Genomic DNA, 20,620 nt, shown 5'->3' with positions numbered 1-20,620 from the left:
GCAAGTAAACCGTTTAATTTTGGAGATTATTTGACGTTTCAACAGTTTTCTATACAGCATTGGAGAGTCGGAGGAAACAGTCCGATTCATGGTATCCGCTTCTTGCTACAATTGTATAGGCTGCTTCTCTGAGCCTCTTTGCTGTTGTGCATGGAAGGTGCCTGTGCAAATGGTCATTGTCCTGGCCTTAGTCCGAGGCTGTGGTGGGGTTTTGGGGGAGTCGTATAACTGTCCCCCCTTACTGGTTTGAAGAGCACCAATACCTAAAACACAGACGGACGACTCGTGGCGTAGAGTTGGGGAAGGATTTTGCAATATAAAGTGTTATGGAAAAATCTAGGTGCGAGGCTGCTCAGTCCCCCAGCTGGTCGGGCAGAGCCCATGGGTCCCTGCGGAATAAAGGAAGGAGTCCAGCCAACCGGAGCAAATAGTTGTAGACCAAAGTTTATTGCGCAATAGGTTCAAAAAGCAAATTTGAACCCCGAGGATGGGGTGACAAGGACTTTTAAAACTTTCCCACCATATCCCAGAATACAGTTAATACAGCATCATTGCTACATCACTGACATGTCACAGAAGGGGAGGGGTTAACCTTGACAAACATGCCCAAAGATTAGCATATGCAGACATGGCAGGGCAAGACTCAGGTATAAGATTAGCATAGACAAATATGTCTTAAGTACCCACCACCCAAAAGTCCAATAGAACTTGAGATTGGGCTTCCTCTGGCTAACAATGAGCCCTGCAATTGCCACCTCTGGGAACTTCCTGGAGTCCTTTTTCAAGGGGAAAATAGCTTTGGAATGGAGGAAACTGGGAAAGGAGATGATTTTATATTATTTTTAAAGCTAGGTAACTTCCCTGAGCTGTCACGTTGAAAGGATACATTCAGGTATAATATTTATAATACTTAACTGTAAAGATGCGCCCCTCCCCGTAATTTCCGTAACATTTAGATTGTGGGGTGGGGGACCCCACTTTGCAAGTGGATTGCCGGGATCAGCCCCTCCCTTCTCTCCTGATCCACTAGGAAGAGGGGAGGGGAAAAACCTTCCTCCCCCCCCCACTAAATTCCTCCCCTTCCGGTACATCATTGTCGCACCCCGCCCTCACAACCTCAAATTGGTCCCTTACGTTGCACCTCTTCCTCCTCCTCGGAATCCCGTTTCTGTTCCGGGAATGGAGGGGTGGGGGTGAGTCCACCTCCCAACCTGCCTGCTTCTTCCGGAAGTGGAGCTTCTGTGCCGGATTGCTGCTCTGCGCCGTAGCTCTAGGGGCGCGCCCTTTCGGAGAGGGGAGGAGGGGCGGCAGGGGACCCCCCCCCCGTGGATGTTGCAGGAAAGGAAATGAGAATCGGGAGCGAGGACAAAGAGGTAAAGGGGTCGCGGGGGGGGGGGGGAGGACAGAAAAGGACCCAGGTAGGGACTCCGCGCCAGCTCCCCGAAGCGCCTTTCGTGCGTCCCGTCGGCATGGCCTAGATCCCTGCATCCGTGCTGCGCCTTGGCAGCGGCGGACATGGGGCGCCCACCGAGGGGGTCCCCACGAGGACCCCTTGCCCCGTTTTCCCCACGCAGGGATCCCCCTCCCCTCCCGGCACATCCTTCTCCCACCCCGCCCCCACAACCCCAAATCCCCTCCCCAATATGTTGCTGCTACTCCTCGCCATCCGACCTCTGTTCCGGGAATGGGGGGGATGAGCCCCCCAAAAAACTGTCTGCTTCTCCCGCAAGTGGAGCTTCTGTGCCGTATTGCTGCTCTGCGCCGCAGCTCTAGGGGCGCGCGCTTTCGGAAAGGGGAGGGAGGAGGCAGGGGAGCCCCCCCCCCCCCGTGGATGTTGCAGGAAAGGAGAATCTGGAGCGAGGACAAAGCGGTAATGGGGTCGCGGGGGGGGGGGAGGACCCAGAGACCCCCGCCAGCTCCCCAAAGCGCTATTCGTGGGTCGCGTCTGCATGGCCTAGATCCCTGCACGCCTGCTGCGCCTTGGCAGCGGCGGACATGGGGCGCCAACGGAGGGAGTCCCCACGAGGGCCCCTTTGCCCCGTTTTCCCCACGCAGGGATCCCTGGAGAAAGGCGGGTCATGGATGGGTTAACGGGCGCGAGGGACGCCTGGATAGAGACCCCCGTGTGGCTCGTGTTGGGGTGGGGTCTCCTCTGGATGGAGAGATGGGCACGCAGGGCGAGGGGTGAGCCCCGCCAAGGCGGCCTCTGGGTGCAGGGAGACTCCGGGAAAGAGGGAGGGGGTCGAGGAAGTCGGGGGGGGGAGCATCCCTGGGGCAGGGAAGGGCAGCAATGAGAGAGAGTGAGAGAGAGATACAGAGATACTGGAAGACCAGTCCTTGGGGAGATGTCTCCATCGTGGCACCCGCCGGGAATCTCCAGAGGGGCCTCCTTGGCTTCTCCCTCCCACCCAATAATTGGCCACCCCTTCAAAGCTACCAGAGAGGGATCCCTGGAAAGTGGGGGAGGGGTCCAGTCCACCTACCCCTTCCTTCCTGCAAGCTCCATCCTCTTCACGCCCACATAAGCCCCTCCCCCGCCCAGACACAGTGGTTCAAATCCTGAGGAGAAGAGAGGAGGGGAAAGGCCTTCTGAGAAGCGGCGCTTTGTTTCCGCAATCCCACCCAGGAAGCAGCTAGAAACCTCTTCCTCTCTCTCAGCCTGCCATCTTTGTCTTTTCCACTGCCTGGTTCATTGAGGGTGAGGATAATGTACACCTGTCACCAGAAACAGGTGCAGAGTCCATGGAATGGCTCTCAGGATTGATACAGAAGTTGCACCTCAAAAGCATTTCTGTTCCTCTTATTTTTGGTAGGCAGTTCCAGAGTGACTGACAAGCTGCATGAATCTTCCCAGTCAAAGGACCCGTTTTCATGCTATACAGTGCCTGTGGCTGGAGGCTCTACATGCAAGGTGTGCCTATACCTGCCAGTATTAGCACAGGTGAGGTGTGTGACCTTTTCAAATTCATAGACTGTATGTGAATGAGAAGTTGTGGGTGGGATTACAGTTTATAGCATCCCTGTGATTTTCTCCCCTCATAACATTTCGTGAGCTGATATTGCAGAACAAATTCCAAAATAACTACAAAAATAACTACAAAAGAATCACAATATAATAAGAATGATTGTAGTATTTCCACGCTGCCTATCTGGCTGGGTTTCCCCAGCCACTCTGGGCAAATTACAGTACATATAAAAGACAGTAAAACATCAGACATTCAAAACCTCCCAATACAGGGCTGCCTTCAGCTGTCTTCTAAATGTCAGATAGTTGCCCATTTCCTTGCCCTCTGCCTGCTTCCCTGTAACTTTGCTTCTCACGGGGGGGGGGGGGGGGGAACGGGACCAGCAGAATACCCTCGAAGGAAGACCTCAGTGTACAGACTGAGCGATGGGGGTGGAGATGTTCCTTCAGGTCTACATACCCGGGGCTGTTTAGGGCTTTAGGTTGCAGATCTTGCTCCTCCACAATGATCTCCAGAGCAAGTCTGACAAACAATTAGCAGAGTAGGAAAAAACGCTCAGAGACAGCAAAAAATTCCTTCAGCAAATAAATTTGTGTCTGAAGGCATAACAGGATTCTGTGCCTGAAAAATGCATCCACGGCAATTTAAAGGTCATCACCAACAATGTGAATTGTGCTCAGAAATGTACTGGGAGTCAGTGAAGATCCTTTCAGACTGGTGTTATGCTGTCTCAGCTGCTGCTCCCATTCTGTTGTCTAGCTAACGCATTCTGGATTAGTTGCAGTTTACGAGTCACCTCCAAAGGTAGCCTCATGTATCACATGGCAATAATCCAAGTGGGAGATCACCAGAGCATGCACCACTCTGGTGAAATAGTCGGCAGGCTGGTAGGGTCTCATCCTGCGTAGCAGATGGAGCTAGCTGACAGCTGCCCTGGACACAGAACTGACCTGTACCTCCATGGACAGCTGTGAGTCCAAAATGACACCCAGGCTGTGCACCTGGTCCTTCAGGGCCACAGTTACCCCATTCAGGACCAGGGAGTCCCCCACACCTGCCTGCCCCCTGTCCCCCTGGAACAGTATTTCTGTCTTGTCAAAATTCAACCTCAGTCTGTTAGCCGCCATCCACCCTCCAACTGCCTCCAGAAACTCACACAGGACCTTCACTGGTTCCAATTTAAAAGAGAGGAAGAGCTGGGTATCATCCACATACTGGGGAACACCCAGCGCAAACCCCCTGATGATCTCTCCCAGCGACTTCATATAGCCATTAAAAAGCATGGGGGAGAGGACGGAGCCCTGAGGCACCCCACAAGTGAGCACCCAGGGGTCAGAACACTCATCCCCCAACACCACTTTTTGGACATGGCCCAGGAGGAAGGAGGGGAACCACTGCATAGCAGGGCCCCTAGCTCCCCTAGAGGGTCCAGAAGGATACCATGGTCAAAGGTCTCCAAAGCCGCTGAGAGATCCAGCAGAACCAGGAAACAGCGCAACCAGGGCAATTTCAGTCCCATGATGAGGCAAGAATCCCAATTGGAAGGATAATGGTGGCAGAAGCTGGTCCTGCAGCCCACAAAAGCTCCAGGCACCAGATGTTCATTATCTTTGAAGGGGCCATTGGATAATTGGTGGTCTTTTCTTCAAAATACAAATATTTTGAATACCTTTACAGTGACATATGATGTAAATAGCGCTTCTGTTTTCCTTGTTTCACATTGGAGAGACTTTGATACATAGGTCTGAGCTCATCTCTCTGCCTGAAACTGCTGTGTTAGCAGCACTGTGAGCCTGGACAGTGTGTTTGGGGGTTCAGGGCTGCCTAGACAACAAGACCCCCTTCTCAGCCTGGCTTATATGGTCCCAAGGAAAGCAGAGCAGTACTTTTGGCACCAGCCTGGCTGCAGGAGTTGCTGGAAGGAGGTGTGCAGGACACCATCCAACCATCTTAGAGAGTCCACTCTGGATTTGTGTAGGTTTCCCCCCCATAGCCTTCTCTTCTCCTGAAGATAACTCACAAGGCAGTGAAGGTTTATTTTTTTTAAAAAAAAGATATTTATTGAAATTTTAAACAGTAAAACAAACCTTCCAATCAAACCTAAAAAGAAACATCATCATCACACTCAAACAAAACAAAAAAATACAGTAAAAAACATAAAAAGATAGGAAATAAAGAAAAAGAAAAGAAACATAAAAAAGACATAAAAATCCAATTTTTTACTTGTTGTTTTCATAACCCTTCTTCCTGACTTCCTCACATCTCCCTTTTTTGTGTTCCTTTTTACACAACCATGTTCAGCAAATATCTTACCCTCTTTCAAATCTTGATCTATATTATAGATTTTAACCCATTGTGTCGCCAATTCTTCCCTTTATATCCTTTTGTTTACATTTGACACAATGTAATCTAGTTTTTTCACCCTTGTCTTTTGAAACATTTGTTACATACTCCTTTTACCTATGTCACTGATGCCACATTGTCTTTATATCTTGCATCATTTTAACATTCCAACATTTTAACATTCTAACATTTTACAGTGTTTTTGCAAGTAGTCTTTAAACTTCTTCCAGTCCTCTTCCACTGTCTCTTCTCCCAGGTCTCGGATTCTGCCAGTCATTTCTGCCAATTCCATGTAGTCTATCACCTGCATCTGCCATTCTTCCAGAGTGGGTAAATCTTGTGTCTTCCAGTACTTTGTGATGCGTATTCTTGCTGCTATTGTCGCATACATAAAGAAAGTTCTGTCCTTCTTTGGCACCATTTGGCCGACAATGCCCAAAAGGAAGGCCTCTGGTTTCATATTTATCCCTAGGTATTTCACTTTCTTCACCACATTTAAATCTGTCTCCTTCTGAAACCTTTCTTTTTCCATTGTTGTCAAATTTTTCTCCAAAACCTTAGTTTTCTGCTTATTTAATTTAAATCCTGCCACCTGACCAAATTCTTGAATCAGTTCTAAAACTCTTTTCGTACTAGATTCCGGCTCCTGTAATGTCAAAACCAAGTCATCTGCGAAAGCCTTTAGTTTATATTGTTTAGATCCGACCTGAATTCCTTTAATCAACCGGTCATCTGCGAAAGCCTTTAGTTTATATTGTTTAGATCCGACCTGAATTCCTTTAATCAACCGGTCCCTCCAGGACCGAAATGAATAGCAATGGAGAGATAGGGCAACCCTGTCATGTACCTTTTTCAATTGTAAACTCTTCTGACACCACATTATTAACTATCAATTTTGCCTTTTGTTCTGAATAGATTGCATCTATACCATTTTCAAACCCCCGTCCCACTCCCATTCCCTTAAGATTTTTCTTCATAAAATTCCAAGAGATGTTGTCAAAGGCCTTCTCCGCATCAATAAAAATCAAAACTGCTCTTGTATTGATGTTCGTTTGTAATAGCTCCAGAATATCAATAATGTTCCTTGTATTATCAGACAGATGTCTGCCTGGGAGAAAGCCTGCCTGATCTTTGTGTATCACTTCATTTAACACTCTTTTTAATCTGCTAGCTAAAATATCTGCAAAAATTTTGTAATCCACATTTAAAAGGGAAATGGGATGGTAGTTCTTAAGTTGTGTCTTTTCAGCTTCTGATTTTGGTATACGGGTGATGAAAGCTTCTTTCCACGACTCCGGTGCCTTCTTCCCATCCATAATCTCGTTACACACCTCCTTTAATGGTTGAATTAGATAGTCTTTCAAAGTTTTGTAATATTTGGAGGTTAACCCGTCCGGCCCTGGAGATTTGCCCAATTGCATGTTCTGAATGGCACCTTCAATCTCCTGTTCCGTTATCTTAAGATTCAATATTGTCTTATTTTCTTTAGATAGTTCTTGTAATCCATTTGTTCTTAAAAATTGGTCTATATCAGTCTCCTTCTGCGGCCCCTGAGTATAAAGTTGTTTAAAATATCTCTGGAAGCATTTGCTAATCTCCACAGGATTCTGAATGTTTCTCCCTTCAACCTCAAGATTAGTAACCCTATTCAGCTTCTGTCTTTTTTTCAACTGCCATGCCAGCAGTTTCCCACACTTATTAGCCGATTCAAAAGTCTTTTGTCTCTTTTGTTTAATTTTCCATTCGACTTCCTGATTTATCAATTTCATATATTGTGCTTGATATAATTTAATTTCTCTCAAAATCTCCTGTGACTTTGGTTTCGATCTTAATTTTTTCTCTCCTTCTTTTATTTTTTCCAAAATTCTTTCTTTTTTTCTCATTTTGGGTTCTCTTTTTTATTGCATTCTGCTGTATCAGAAACCCCCTCATGACCGCTTTGCTTGCATCCCAGATTATTCTTTTTTCCACTGTAGTTTTCAAATTTAGTTCGAAATAGTCCCGTAAGTTTTTTTGGGCCTTCTTAACAATCTCTTGGTCTCTTAATAAGGTATCATCCATCTTCCATCTGAAGGAACCAGTTGAGGTTAATCTCATTTCCATCTTTACTGCATTATGGTCGGAGCAGGTTTTTGGGCAGATTTTCACCTTTCTAGTCTTAGGTGCCAGTCCTCTAGTTCAGTGTTTCCCAACCTTTTTTGGGCAAAGGCACACTTGTTTCATGAAAAAAATCTCGAGGCACTCCACCATTACAGCCCCGTGACGTCAGCGCGCAGCGTCACGCCGGGAGGGACGCACGAAAGTGTAAGTTTCAATTTTTTCCCCTCCCCCTTGCCTTCCTTCTGTGCCAACCGCCAAAAAAGCCAAGAATCGCGGGACCGCCGGCGGAGGGGGGGAGGGCGAGCGGAGGCAGCGGCGAGCCCCGTTCCTCCCCATCCGCCCCATTCCGTGCAAGGAGCGCGAACAGGTGTGAGAAGGGGGTCAAACCTGCGGGTCGGTGCCGGGGAACCTGCAAGCTTTGGGGGGGGAGGAGGCAGCAAAGCGAGGCAGGAAGGAGAGCGCGGCTTGGCTGGGTGAGCTTTGGCAGGGGCAGGGAATGAGATCCGCGAGGCGGGCGCTGCGGACGGAGGCGCTGCCCGCCGAGCTCGCAGGCAGCCAGGCAGGCAGACGGCGAGAGCCCCGCGCTGGGCGGCCTCTCCTCGCCGCCGCCGCCCCGCCTCTCGCCGCCCGACTCGCCCGCCTCCCTCCAGGCAACATCTCGCGGCACACCAGGCAACGTCTCGCGGCACACTAGTGTGCCGCGGAACACCGGTTGGGAAACACTGCTCTAGTTATCCATATTTGGTCGATTCTTGTCCATGTCATTTTGGCTTCAGAGAAGAATGTCCCTTCTCTTCCTAGGGGGTTCTTTATTCTCCAGATGTCAATCAAGTCCATATTGTCAGTTAGTTCAAAAAAGGTTTTTGGTAGCCTGCCCTCTTTTGTTATGCTTTGACTTTGCGCTTTATCCATATTTGTGGATACCACCCCATTCATGTCACCCATCATAATGATGTTGTTGTAGTCCATATAGTCCAGCAATGTCTCATGCAACTTCTTGTAAAATTCCGACTTCCCCTCATTTGGTACATAAATTCCCAAAATCAAAAATGTTTCTCCTTGTATTTGAATTTCAATTGCCAGGATTCTTCCTTGTTCATCTTTGAAGAGAAATTTTGGTGATAGGCTTTCTTTTGCATAAATAACAACTCCTCTCTTCTTGACTCTATCTGATGAAATAAATTCTTGACCCAGTCTCTTATTAATTAAAACTTTCCTATGAAGCCTAATCACGTGCGTTTCTTGTAGACAAATTAAGTCTAATTGCTCCTTTTTTAATAAGTGAAATATTTTCTTCCTTTTCTCCGGGGAGTTAAAGCCATGAATATTCCAGCTTAATAGTTGCAGAGACATGTTGGAGTAGTTCTATTCTCCCTTTGGCGGTGGTATCACTTTCTCAGGCTCAACAGAACCCAAAGGTGTAGGTACAGAACCTAATGGTCCAAGTTCTAAGGCAGTGTTTCCCAAATGTTTTTGGGCAACGGCACACCTGTTTACTGAAAAAAAATCTCGCGGCACACCACCATTAAAGCCCCGCCCCGTGACGTCAGCGCGCAGCGTCACGCCGGGAGGGACGCACAAAAGTGAAAGTTTTTTCCCTCCCCCTTGCTGGGGAACCTCCAAGCTTTGGGGGTGGGAGGAGGCAGCAGAGCGAGGGACTGAGGGACCGCGGCAACTGAGGCGGCGGCGGCTGAGGCAGAGCTGGGAAGGGGGTTTCCAGGGGACACGGCAGCTCCTCGAAAGGCTTCTCTCAGCTGCGCTCAATCCGCCTCGGAGAGGATTTCCCCTCCGGTCCCATGCGTTCGTTTGGGGCATCGCTCCGGCTGCTCCCTCTCCCGCCGCGCAGGAGCGATGCCTCTCTCTGGCTTTCCCTCCGCGCAGGCTGAGGGAGGGAGGGAGGGGCGCGTGTGACCCGTCTCTGCTGGGAGACCAAACCCAGCGAGGCAGAGTCGCGCGGAGGCGCCCAGGCAGCGCTTCCGGCTGCGAGGAGGAGCGCCAGGCAACAGCAGGAGGCGCGGCCTCTCCTCGCCGCTGCCGCCCCGCCTCTCACCGCCCGACTCGCCCGCCTCCCTCCAGGCATCTCACGGCACACGAGGCAACGTCTCACGGCACACTCGTGTGCCGCGGAACACCGGTTGGGAAACACTGTTCTAAGGCTCTTGCTTCACCTTCAATCCCTTTCTGAAGGTCTTCTCCGTAGTTACTCAAAAAATTTTCCTTGTCTTCAGCTGTTTTGATTTTAACTTTCTTCCCCCTAAACGTAAAGGATAGTCCCTGGGGGAACTCCCATCTAAAAATGATTCCGTTACTTCTCAGTAGTTTCACCAAGTCTCCGTAGTTAGATCTAAGTTCCAATAAGTATTTCCGGATGTCCTTGTAGATTTCCACTTTAAGATCCTGAATTTCAAGGGTCTTTTGAAAATGTGCACTCAATATCTTATCTCTTTCTGCCTTATTCCTGAGGGAGATCAGGCAGTCTCTGGACTTAGCCTTCGTCCCTCCCTTTCCAAGTCTGAATGCACTTACAATTTTAAAATCTTTATCTTCTTCCAAAGGCCAAAATTTTGCAAATTCTTTTGTCAAAAATTCGATTAAATCTCCCTTTTCAAGTTCTGGAACTGACCTCAATCTCAAGTTATTTTCCTTACTTTTTAGCTCTACCATAGACAGATATTCCTGGTGTTCACCAATCTGTTTACGCATGGGTTTTATTTCCTCTTGCACGGCCTCTGCTTTCTGTTTAGCCTCCTCAGCTATTTTACGATTCTCTGTGGTAGATTCCAGGAGTTTCCCGATAGCTTGAGCATTTAAACTCACTTGTTGAGTCAGGTTGTTAACACTAGCCGTGTTTTGATCAATCTTAGATGATTGTTCAGTCACTTGCTTACTCAGGCCATCCAATTTTGCAAAGATTTTATCTAACACTGAAGTAAAGTCCCCTCCTGTGGCCATTCCTTCCAGCCTGGCTTGCTCTGGCTCTTCCTCTTGTGCCACAGAGACAATAGGAACAGATGATCTTCACAGCTGTGAAGTTATAGTAGTTTGTTGTGTTTTGGCTTTGCCTGATCTTGTTTTCCCACTCATCCCACTTCTGTCTATGCGTCAAGGTCAGTCTCGCGGTTTGTAATTCCCATGGGAATCCACAAGTCCAAAGATGGAAAAAAACCCCAGTGATTGCAGATTTTCAATAGTCCTCTAGAGGGAGATTAAGTATATCTTAGAGGAGAAAAGTTGCAATCTTTCCAAAAATCCCTTAAACATTAATAACAATATCAAACAGCATCAAAGTCCCGAAGATCTTCCAAATGTTTTCACCTTTGCAGAGTTAATCCTAAAGTACTTACAGTGTCTCTAAAAAGTGCAAGTTCAATGTAGCAATTCAATGTAACCGTCCAGTGTAGCAGCTCAATGCAACAATTCCCACAGCCTAGCAGTTCCAATAGTCTGGCAGCCCGATTGCCGGGATTTCTCAGTGCTTTTTGTAAATCCACAAAAGAAGAGGTAAAAAGGAAATATCCACCAATAAAAAAGTAAAATTCACAAGTAACAAGGTGCAATTCAAATTTTCTTCCACACCTCAATTTAGTTGATGCTCGGATTAGTTCCTTCTAAAGTCGCGATTTCAAAGGCATTAGAGTGTTTAACATCCTTGCTTTAAATCTTTAAACAGAGCCGGGAGACGGACTTCCTGGTTGCGTCTCCCGCTTCAGTGCCAAATTTTCAGTCAATTTAGTCCCAAATTCAGTAAACTTCACCTACTCATGGGAAGTTGTTTTTAAGCCGAATAGTCCCAGGAAAAGAGGTCAGCGCTCACCGACAGCAGCTTTGCGGCTTCACTCCACAGAAAGAGCGATCGACTCACAGCACCGCACCAGCCCTTTCACGTTCTGGAGCCCCTTACGAGGTCCCTTCAACATTTCAAGGGGCGCTGATGGTGCCCGCCGAGTCCCACGGCCACAGGCTATCGCTGCCTGTGGGTTTCCAACCTGGGTCTCCGCTTCGCCGTAGCGGACGACCCTTTTCTGCAGAGCTTCCCCTTCACAGATGGAAGGAGACCACCATTGCCGTTCGCACTGCCCCTGGAAGTCATCGAGGCAGTGAAGGTTTAGGACCAAAGTTTTCCTTCTCAATGGGCTCACTTCCCCGGTTGACGATCCCATCTGCCCTTCACTTTCCTCTACAGCATGGGCAGAATCTGCCTTTTTGACTGTGGGATTCACTGTTTTTCTCCTCCTCTCCATCCACCAGGGTCTGCCTTCACCTGCAGCAGAATTCCCGAACCCACCAAGGATTTGAGACCCATCAGGTATCCTCACCTGGTCTAGCCGGCCGGTTGAAGTTGTTCCTGAGATTGCGGCCCATTTTGCATGCTGACAGCTTCTGGAAGCCACAGGTGAGAGCTGAGTGCAGGGTGGGGACCAATGGTGGAAAAATTACCCCTACCAAAGGTACTACCGCTCCCCTAACACCCCAAGCCGTCCTATAATTATGATATTTAAGACAGATCAGGAATAAATTCATATATCAAGAAATAACACAACTTCAGGTTGTTAATGAATCAATACCACATATTCAAGGATGAAGTTCCCGCTAAGTACAGTTGTCCATTTGCCTTTAATATCCAGCTTTTTCAGTGTCAGATTAGGATAGTCTTGTGTCAGGAGACAGGCACAAGATGAGGCAGCACATCATTATAATAAGGAGCAATGGGGGTGGGTGTTTCCATTTGGGATTCCCATGTGCCACCAGCTTTCCTTCTGCTTCTCCTGCTCTCTCCATGCAATGTGAGGCATGTAGACTGAGGTCCATTTCCAAGAACAGGAGCTTCCCTGAGCACCCATTCAGCTGACGCCAAGCACCAAGCCTTGTCACTAGTTCTCTGACTGACCCAGACCACAGTCCCTGGAAAAGATGAAGACCTGAGTCTCACAAAATGGTTTATATGGACCTCCTGAGGCCAATGGGATTGTGCAGGTGATTCATAAAGATCTAGAGGTGGAAACTGGGGTGGATGGAGGATTATGATGCAGAGAATGGGAAATTTCCAAAGGAACGATGAACCAGAGAAAGAGACAGTCTTATCATATACAAAGAGCAGCTGCCTTTCCTTTGAGGAAACAATTGATTTGAAAAGGCTGTATTCCAAGTTCATGCTGCTATATTAACGATCACTAAGGATTATGAAAGGTTGCTTATGCATTACTATCATTTGGTGACATTGCATCTTCGTTTCCTCAAAACTGGGAACATGGGTAGGAGGCAGGGGAATGTAGGAGATGTTGAAATAGGAGAAGGTGCTAATGGCGCTTGCTGTGTTCTCTTCCCCTTTCTTCTCTTCCTTGAAACCCAAACAGGATTTCCTTTCCTCCTACTTTGAAGAAGGTGATGGAGAAGACATTCAGAATTCTGAGGGATGGTACACTTTATTTCATTAGGTATAGACATTAAAATGTGTGAAATGTGGAATATGCTTCACTGAATGAGCACACATAGCTCACATCAGCGATATCAAGAAGGGGAGAAACCATTTAAAGGTATGGAGAGTGAGAAAAGTTTCACCGATAGTGAAAAACTTAGAACACATCAGCGGACTCACATGGGCAAGAAAGGATTCAAATGCATGGATTGTGGAAAGAGCTTCAGTCAGAATGGACACTTAAGTTTACATCAGTGGACTCACACAGGGGAGAAACCATTTAAATGTATGGAATATGGAAAAAGCTTCAGTCAGAGAGGACAACTCAATATACATCAACAGACTCACACAGGGGAAAAACCATATAAATGTATGGAGTGTGGAAAGAGCTTCAGTTTCAATGCAAACCTTAGAAAACATCAACGGACTCACACAGGGGAGAAGCCATATAAATGTATGGAGTGTGGAAAGAGCTTCAGTACCAGTGGAAACCTTAGAACACATCAGCGGACTCACACAGGAGAGAAACCATTTAAATGCATGGAGTGTGGAAAGAGCTTCAGTCAGAGTGGACACCTCAATATACATCAACGGACTCACACAGGGGAGAAACCATTTGAATGCATGGAATGCGGAAAGAGCTTCAGTCAGAATGGAGACCTTAAATTACACCAGCGGATTCACACAGGGGAGAAACCCTTTAAATGCATGGAGTGTGGAAAGAGCTTCAGTACGAGTTGCCAACTCAACAGGCATCAACAGACTCACACAGGAGGAAAACCACTTAAATGTATGGAGTGTGGAAAGAGCTTTAGTGATAATGGAACCCTTAGAACACATCAGCGGACTCACACAGGAGAGAAACCCTTTAAATGCATGGAGTGTGGAAAGAGCTTCAGTCAGAGTGGACACCTCAATATACATCAACGGACTCACACAGGGGAGAAACCATTTGAATGCATGGAATGCGGAAAGAGCTTCAGTCAGAATAGATACCTTAGAACACATCAACGGACTCATACAGGGGAGAAACCATATAAATGTATGGAGTGTGGAAAGAGCTTCAGTTTAAATGGAAACCTTAGACTACATCAACGGACTCATATAGGGGAGAAACCATATAAATGTATGGAGTGTGGAAACAGCTTTAGTGATAATGGAAGCCTTAGAACACATCAGCGGACTCACACAGGAGAGAAACCATTTAAATGCATGGAGTGTGGAAAGAGCTTCAGTCAGAGTGGACACCTCAATATACATCAACGGACTCACACAGGGGAGAAACCATATAAATGTATGGAGTGTGGAAACAGCTTTAGTGATAATGGAAACCTTAGAACACATCAGCGGACTCACACAGGAGAGAAACCATTTAAATGCATGGAGTGTGGAAAGAGCTTCAGTCAGAGTGGAAACCTCAATATACATCAACGGACTCACACAGGGGAGAAACCATATAAATGTATGGAGTGTGGAAGGAGCTTTAGTGATAATGGATGCCTTAGAACACATCAACGGACTCATACAGGGGAGAAACCATATAAATGTATGGAGTGTGGAAAGAGCTTCAGTCATAGTGGACACCTCAATATACATCAACGGACTCACACTGGGGATAAACCATTTAAATGCATGGAGTGCGGAAAGAGCTTCAGTCATAGTGGACACCTCAATATACATCAACGGACTCACACTGGGGATAAACCATTTAAATGCATGGAGTGCGGAAAGAGCTTCAGTCGGAATGGAAACCTCAATATACATCAACGGACTCACACAGGGGAAAAGCCATTTGAATGCCTGGAGTGCGGAAAGTGCTTCAGTCAGAATGGAGACCTTAAATTACACAAGCGGATTCACACAGGGGAGAAACCATATAAATGTATGGAGTGTGGAAAGAGCTTCAGTAAGAGTGGACACCTCAATATGCATCAACGGACTCACACAGGGGAGAAACCATTTGAAACCATTAGAAAACATCAGCAGACACACGGGAGAAACTGTTTAAATGTATGGACTGTGGAAGGAGCTGCACTCAGAGCGGAACCCTTGATTTCTGTCAACGAACTCACACAAAAGAAAAACCTTATAAATATCAGGAAAGTAGATACAGGTTCAGTCCTAGTGGAAGTTCTAAATCAACATACTCATGCACAGGAAGAACCTTAGGAGTTGAAACCCTACAAACCATCAACAAACTCTAAGAGGAGAAGCAGTGTAAATGAAAAGATTGCAAAAAGTGCTTTATTTACAATGGAGTGTTTAAGGAACATCCAGGGACTTTCACATGGGAGAACCCATTTAGAAGTATGGAGAACGGGACATTTTCCTTTCAGTGTCCACTCTTTCTTCACAGCAATGAAATTTTGAAGGCAATGTCAAACAATGTAAGTATAATCTAACAGGTAAAGTACCTTTTGAGAGATAGGATGAATCTGGTTTGCTGGTGGTGAGTGAGGATTAGGGCTGGGCTATATATTTATATCTTGTCCAATACCGGTTTCTAGACCACATCGTGATAACATTTGAAGAACTACTGATATGGCAATACACCGTGAATCACTGTGTGTATTTCTGGGATGTGCCTGCAAGCAGCGGCAGAAAGCTTTTCTTCATGACGTCCCTGCAGATGCTGAGTTGCTGACTTTCCTCCCAGGCAACAGGAAGCGAAACACACACATCCATTGCCCTGTGTCCTTCCAGCCTCTTTCCTCCCTTGCTCCCTTCTGCTGGTGTGTGTGCCTGACTTAGACATCCTGTGTGCTGTATGATTTTACTGCTGGAACTGGATTTGCTCTCAGGAGCTAAGTTTTGTGCCTCACTGGGGACCCAGTGAGAACTGTATGCTTTGAAAGCTCAGTAAACTATTACTGAAGAAGTCCTGCTGCCTCTGTGTGTGTTTTTGACCTCAGTGTGGGACTTGCTCTACACGTGGCCCCTACCCTGCTGCTATGTGCCTCATGCCCTGGAGTTGGTCTACTCATGCATGCAAGATGGCATGTACCAAACTCTGTCACACCACCACTGCATGATTTCAAAACACTACTTATTCAACAGAACTTCATCCCTGCTCCCTGCACATTCTGAAAAAAACTTGAAATCCTGAAATTGAATGGGAGATTTTCCCCCAAGCCTATTTGTAGGATGGGGAAGGTGGGGCTGCAGGTGCCAGGGAAGTCTCCTGGGGGGCCCATCTTCAATCATGAACCATATAGGGGAACCCCAGAGCTCCTGCTTATTATGGGGTTTGGTGAAGATAGTACTTTTCCATATTCCCAGAAGTTAGAATCATAGAATCATAGAGTTGGAAGAGACCACAAGGGCCATCGAGTCCAACCCCCTGCCAAGCAGGAAACACCATCACAGCACTCCTGACATATGGTTGTCAAGCCTCTGCTTAAAGACCTCCAAAGAAGGAGACTCCACCACACTCCTTGGCAGCAAATTCCACTGTCGAACAGCTCTTACTGTCAGGAAGTTCTTCCTAATGTTTAGGTGGAATCTTCTTTCTTGTAGTTTGGATCCATTGCTCCGTGTACGCTTGTCTGGAGCAGCAGAAAACAACCTTTCTCCCTCCTCTATGTGACATCCTTTTATATATTTGAACATGGCTATCATATCACCCCTTAACCTCCTCTTCTCCAGGCTAAACATGCCCAGCTCCCTCAGCCGTTCCTCATAAGGCATCGTTTCCAGGCCTTTGACCATTTTGGTTGCCCTCCTCTGGACACGTTCCAGTTTGTCAGTGTCCTTCTTGAATTGTGGTGCCCAGAACTGGACACAGTACTCCAGGTGAGGTCTGACCAGAGCAGAATACAGTGGCACTATTACTTCCCTTGATCTAGATGCTATGCTCCTATTGATGCAGCCCAGAATTGCATTGGCTTTTTTAGCTGCCGCGTCACACTGTTGGCTCATGTCAAGTTTGTGGTCAACCAAAACTCCTAGATCCTTTTCACATGTACTGCTCTCAAGCCTGGTGTCACCCATCTTGTATTTGTGCCTCTCATTTTTTTTGCCCAAGTGCAATACTTTACATTTCTCCCTGTTAAAATTCATCTTGTTTGCTTTTGCCCAGTTCTCTAAACTGTCAAGGTCGTTTTGAAGTGTGATCCTGAATAATAAGTTATTATTCAATCCTGCTGCTGGGGAGTATTCCTACCAGAGTGCATATTACTATCATACTGATTTTACTGCTATGGTCGCTTTTGCTGTCATGGACCGGCTGGGTGTGGGGAGGGGGAGGCACCAGCTGGGGAACCCCCAAGGGAAGAAGGCTCAGAGCCTGGGGACTGGTGGTGGGATGGCATTGAGCAAAAAGAGGGAGAAAATGGAGCAGAGCGGGAGGGAAGATGTTGCAAGCTGGAGGAAACAGGGTTTGGTGAGCAGGAAGAGGCTGGGGCAGAGAGCAGTTCAGGAGAGGAGGGAGGAGAAGACGGGGCCAGAAGACCCAGAGGATGCCGGCTGCTGAAGCATCCAGGGAGTCCCCCCCCTCCCGCTGCGACCAGCTCCCCTCTCCCCTGGTCTCCTAGAGCACACAGAGAAACCCAGTTCAGACCCCATGATCCTGCACATGATATTAAGAGGGTGTTTCCCTGCCCCCCAAAATGCATTGCTTTAATCTCCTTGACAATGAACTGTATTTTCAGCCCAATCACCCCGTTTGGAGAGCTCTTTTAGGTGCCCCTTGCAATCTCTCTTTGTTTGAACACTCCTGGACAATTTACTGCCACCAGCAAACTTTGCCCCCTCCTTGCTCACTCCTAACTCTAGGTCATTTATGAACAGGTTGAAAAGCCACAGGTCCCAATACTGATCTATAGGGGACTCCACTTTATGCTTCTCTCCATTCACAGGAGTGTTCGTTTATTAGTACGTGTTCCTCCCTCCCCCCATCCTTCTGTGCTGCGGAGGGAACCCTGCAGAAAAGTTATGGAGTGAATTTCACTTCCCTACACATCCAACACTGCTCAGCATTCAGGAAAATGGAAGAGGAAAGCTGGCCACAATCCAAGAGACGGAGGTCAGCAGAAAGGGAAACAAAGCCTACTCCAAGGGAAGCCGCTTCAGCTTCCAGCCCATCTGCTCCCACAATGGCTGAAGAAGAATTGCCCTATGGGAATGGGGGAGCTGAATGGAAGCGGGCGAGGAAGCCCCACAATCGCTCCTGCTGGAGGAATAGGGCCACTGACCCCAATACTCAAAGGTGATGACCTGGTCCTTTAGGGGCACTGTTACGCCATCAGGAACCGGGAGTCCCCCACACCTGCCTCCTTTGTCTGGATTCAGCCTCAATCTCTTAGCTGCCATCCATCCTCCAACCACCTCCAGAAAGGCACACAGGGAACTCACTGCCTTCACTGGTTCCAGTTTAGAAGAGAGGCAGAGATGGGAGGAGCCTCCCCATTGTCTTTTCCTTCACAAATCCTGTCTTAAGGGCACATTTAAGATATGAATCTGGTGTGAGGCTGTGACCTGGCACAGGAACTAAGTATTTATCATTGCAAAAGCCTGGCCAGGCTCCCCTGGGAATCCAATCAAGTGACCATTAAACAGGTAACCTGGCAGACAGGAGGTAAACAAACCACTCAGGTTTCTGCTGTAAACCGCCCTTTCTGAAATGTAGGTATGATGTATCTGGGGATGGTGGTCTGGAGTTACACCCCTTCTGTCATGTATGTATGATGTATGGAGGGATAGTCTTGAGCTCCAGGGCAGGGCATTTAAAATGTCTATATAAGGCCTTGTGTGCCATTGTTCTGGGTTCCTCCTCCCTCCTGCGTGTGGTGAGTGAGGACCCTGTTGCAACAGATCAATAAAGACCGGGCTTACTAGCTGCTTTGCTTTAAACGCTTTAAACGCATCAGGATTCAATCCACCATCCCGATGGATTTCTGTCCGGGGCATGTGCTGCCCTTGATCGCCTCCTGCCTCCAAAGGGATTATGGATTATGAATTGGATTCCCCAATTCCAGAGGAGTCATTAGGCGTTGGAACCCAGGAAATCCGTCAAACTGTTGACTTGGCGATATTTGACGTTTCTACAGTTTTCTATACAGTATTGGAGAGTCGGAGGAAACAGTCCGATTCATGGTATCCACTTCTTGCTACAATTGTATAGGCTGCTTTCCTGAGCCTCTTTGCTGTTGTGCATGGAAGGTGCCTGTGTCAACGGTCATTGTCCTGGCCTTAGTCCGAGGCTCTGGTGGGGTTTTGGGGAGTCGTATAACTGTCCCCCCTCCTGGTTTGAAGAGCACCAATACCTAAAACACGGACGCACGGGAAGGATTTTACAATGTTAACATTGGGGGCGGGGACCCACTTTGTAATTGGATTGCGGGATCAGCCCCTCCCCGCTCTCCTGATCCACAGATGGAAGAGGGGAGGAGGGAAACTTTCCTCTCCCTCCCCCCTGTTCCTCCCCTCCCCTCCCGGCACATCCTTCCCTCACCCCGCCCCCACAACCCGGAATACCCTCCCCAATATGTTGCTCCTCCTCCTCGCCATCCGACCTCTGTTCCGGGAAGGGGGGGGGAGAGCCCCCCTCCCAACCTGCCTGCTTCTCCCGGAAGTGGAGCTTCCACTCCGGATTGCTGCTCTGCGCCGTAGTTCTAGGGGCGCGCGCTTTCGGAAAGGGGAGGAGGGGCAGCAGGCGACACCGCCCCCCCGGTGGATGTTGCAGGAAAGGAAAGGAGAATCTGGAGCGAGGAGAAAGAGGTAAAGGGGTCGCGGGGGGGGGCGGGACAGAAAAGGACCCAGGGAGGGACGCCGCGCCAGCTCCCCAAAGCGCCTTTCATGCGTCCCGTCGGCGTGGCCTAGATCCCTGCATCCATGCTGTAAACATTGTGGGGTGGGGGACCCCAATTTGTATTTGGATTGCCAGGATCAGCCCCTCACCCGCTCTCCTGATCTACAGGAGGAAAACGGGAGGGGAATAACCTTCCTCCCCGTCCCGTCTCAATTCTTTCCCTCCCCTCCCGGCACATCCTCCTCTCACCCCGCTCCCACAACCCCAAATCCCCTCCCCAATATGTTGCTCCTCCTCCTCGCCACCCGACCTCTGTTCCCGGAATAGGGGGGGGGATGAACCCTCCTCCCAAACTGCCTGCTTCTCCCGTAAGTGGCTCTTCAGCGCCAGATTGCTGATTTGCGCCGTAGCTCTAGGGACGCGCGCTTTCGGAAAGGAGAGGAGGGGCGGCAGGGACCCCCCCCCCCGTGGATGTTGCAGGAAAGGAAAGGAGAATCGGGAGCGAGGACAAAGAGGTAAAGGGGGTGCGGGGGGCGAGAGAAGGATCCAGAGACCCCGCCAGCTCCCCAAAGCGCCTTTCGCGGGCCCCATAGGCATGGGCTGGATCCCTGCACGCGTGCTGCGAAGGGGGCTTTCCTTGGCTCCTTAGGCGCCTTGGCAGCGGCGGACATGGGGCCCCCACCCAAGGGGTCCCCACGAAGGCCTCCTTGCCCCGTTTCCCCCGCACAGGCATCCCTGGGGCGATGTGAGATCTGCACGGAGAAAGGCGGGCCATGAAAGGGTTAACGGGCTCGTGGGATGCCTGGATAGAGACCCCCGTGTGGCTGGTGTTGGGGGGGGGTGTCCTCTGGATGGAGAGATTAGGCGCGCAGGGCGAGGGGTGAGCCCCGCCAAGGCGGCCTCTGGGTGCAGGGGAGACTCAGGGAAAGAGGGAGGGGGTCGAGGAAGTCGGGGGGAGCATCCCTGGGGCAGGGAAGGGCAGCATTGGCGTGGGGGCGGGGAGAGAGAGATACAGGAAGACCAGTCCGTGAGGAGACTCTCCATCGT

The 20,620-nt window shown here is 48.6% G+C and overlaps 1 protein-coding gene across 1 annotated transcript in view; it reads left to right on the top strand.

The window, feature by feature from the left end:
• LOC114605999 (uncharacterized) overlaps positions 1 to 20,620 on the top strand; it is a 49,121-nt gene that overhangs the window by 12,435 nt on the left and 16,066 nt on the right. Inside the window, 4 exon segments of the mRNA XM_077935472.1 lie at positions 2,814 to 2,941; positions 11,658 to 11,802; positions 12,764 to 14,783; positions 18,174 to 18,188. Coding sequence (XP_077791598.1) covers positions 12,889 to 14,783; positions 18,174 to 18,188 — 1,910 coding nt within the window. The 5' untranslated portion in view covers positions 2,814 to 2,941; positions 11,658 to 11,802; positions 12,764 to 12,888.

The sequence above is a fragment of the Podarcis muralis genome, chromosome 10, assembly GCF_964188315.1.
Source record: "Podarcis muralis chromosome 10, rPodMur119.hap1.1, whole genome shotgun sequence".
Taxonomy (NCBI): domain Eukaryota; kingdom Metazoa; phylum Chordata; class Lepidosauria; order Squamata; family Lacertidae; genus Podarcis; species Podarcis muralis.
This window is presented reverse-complemented; position numbering and strand designations above follow the sequence as displayed.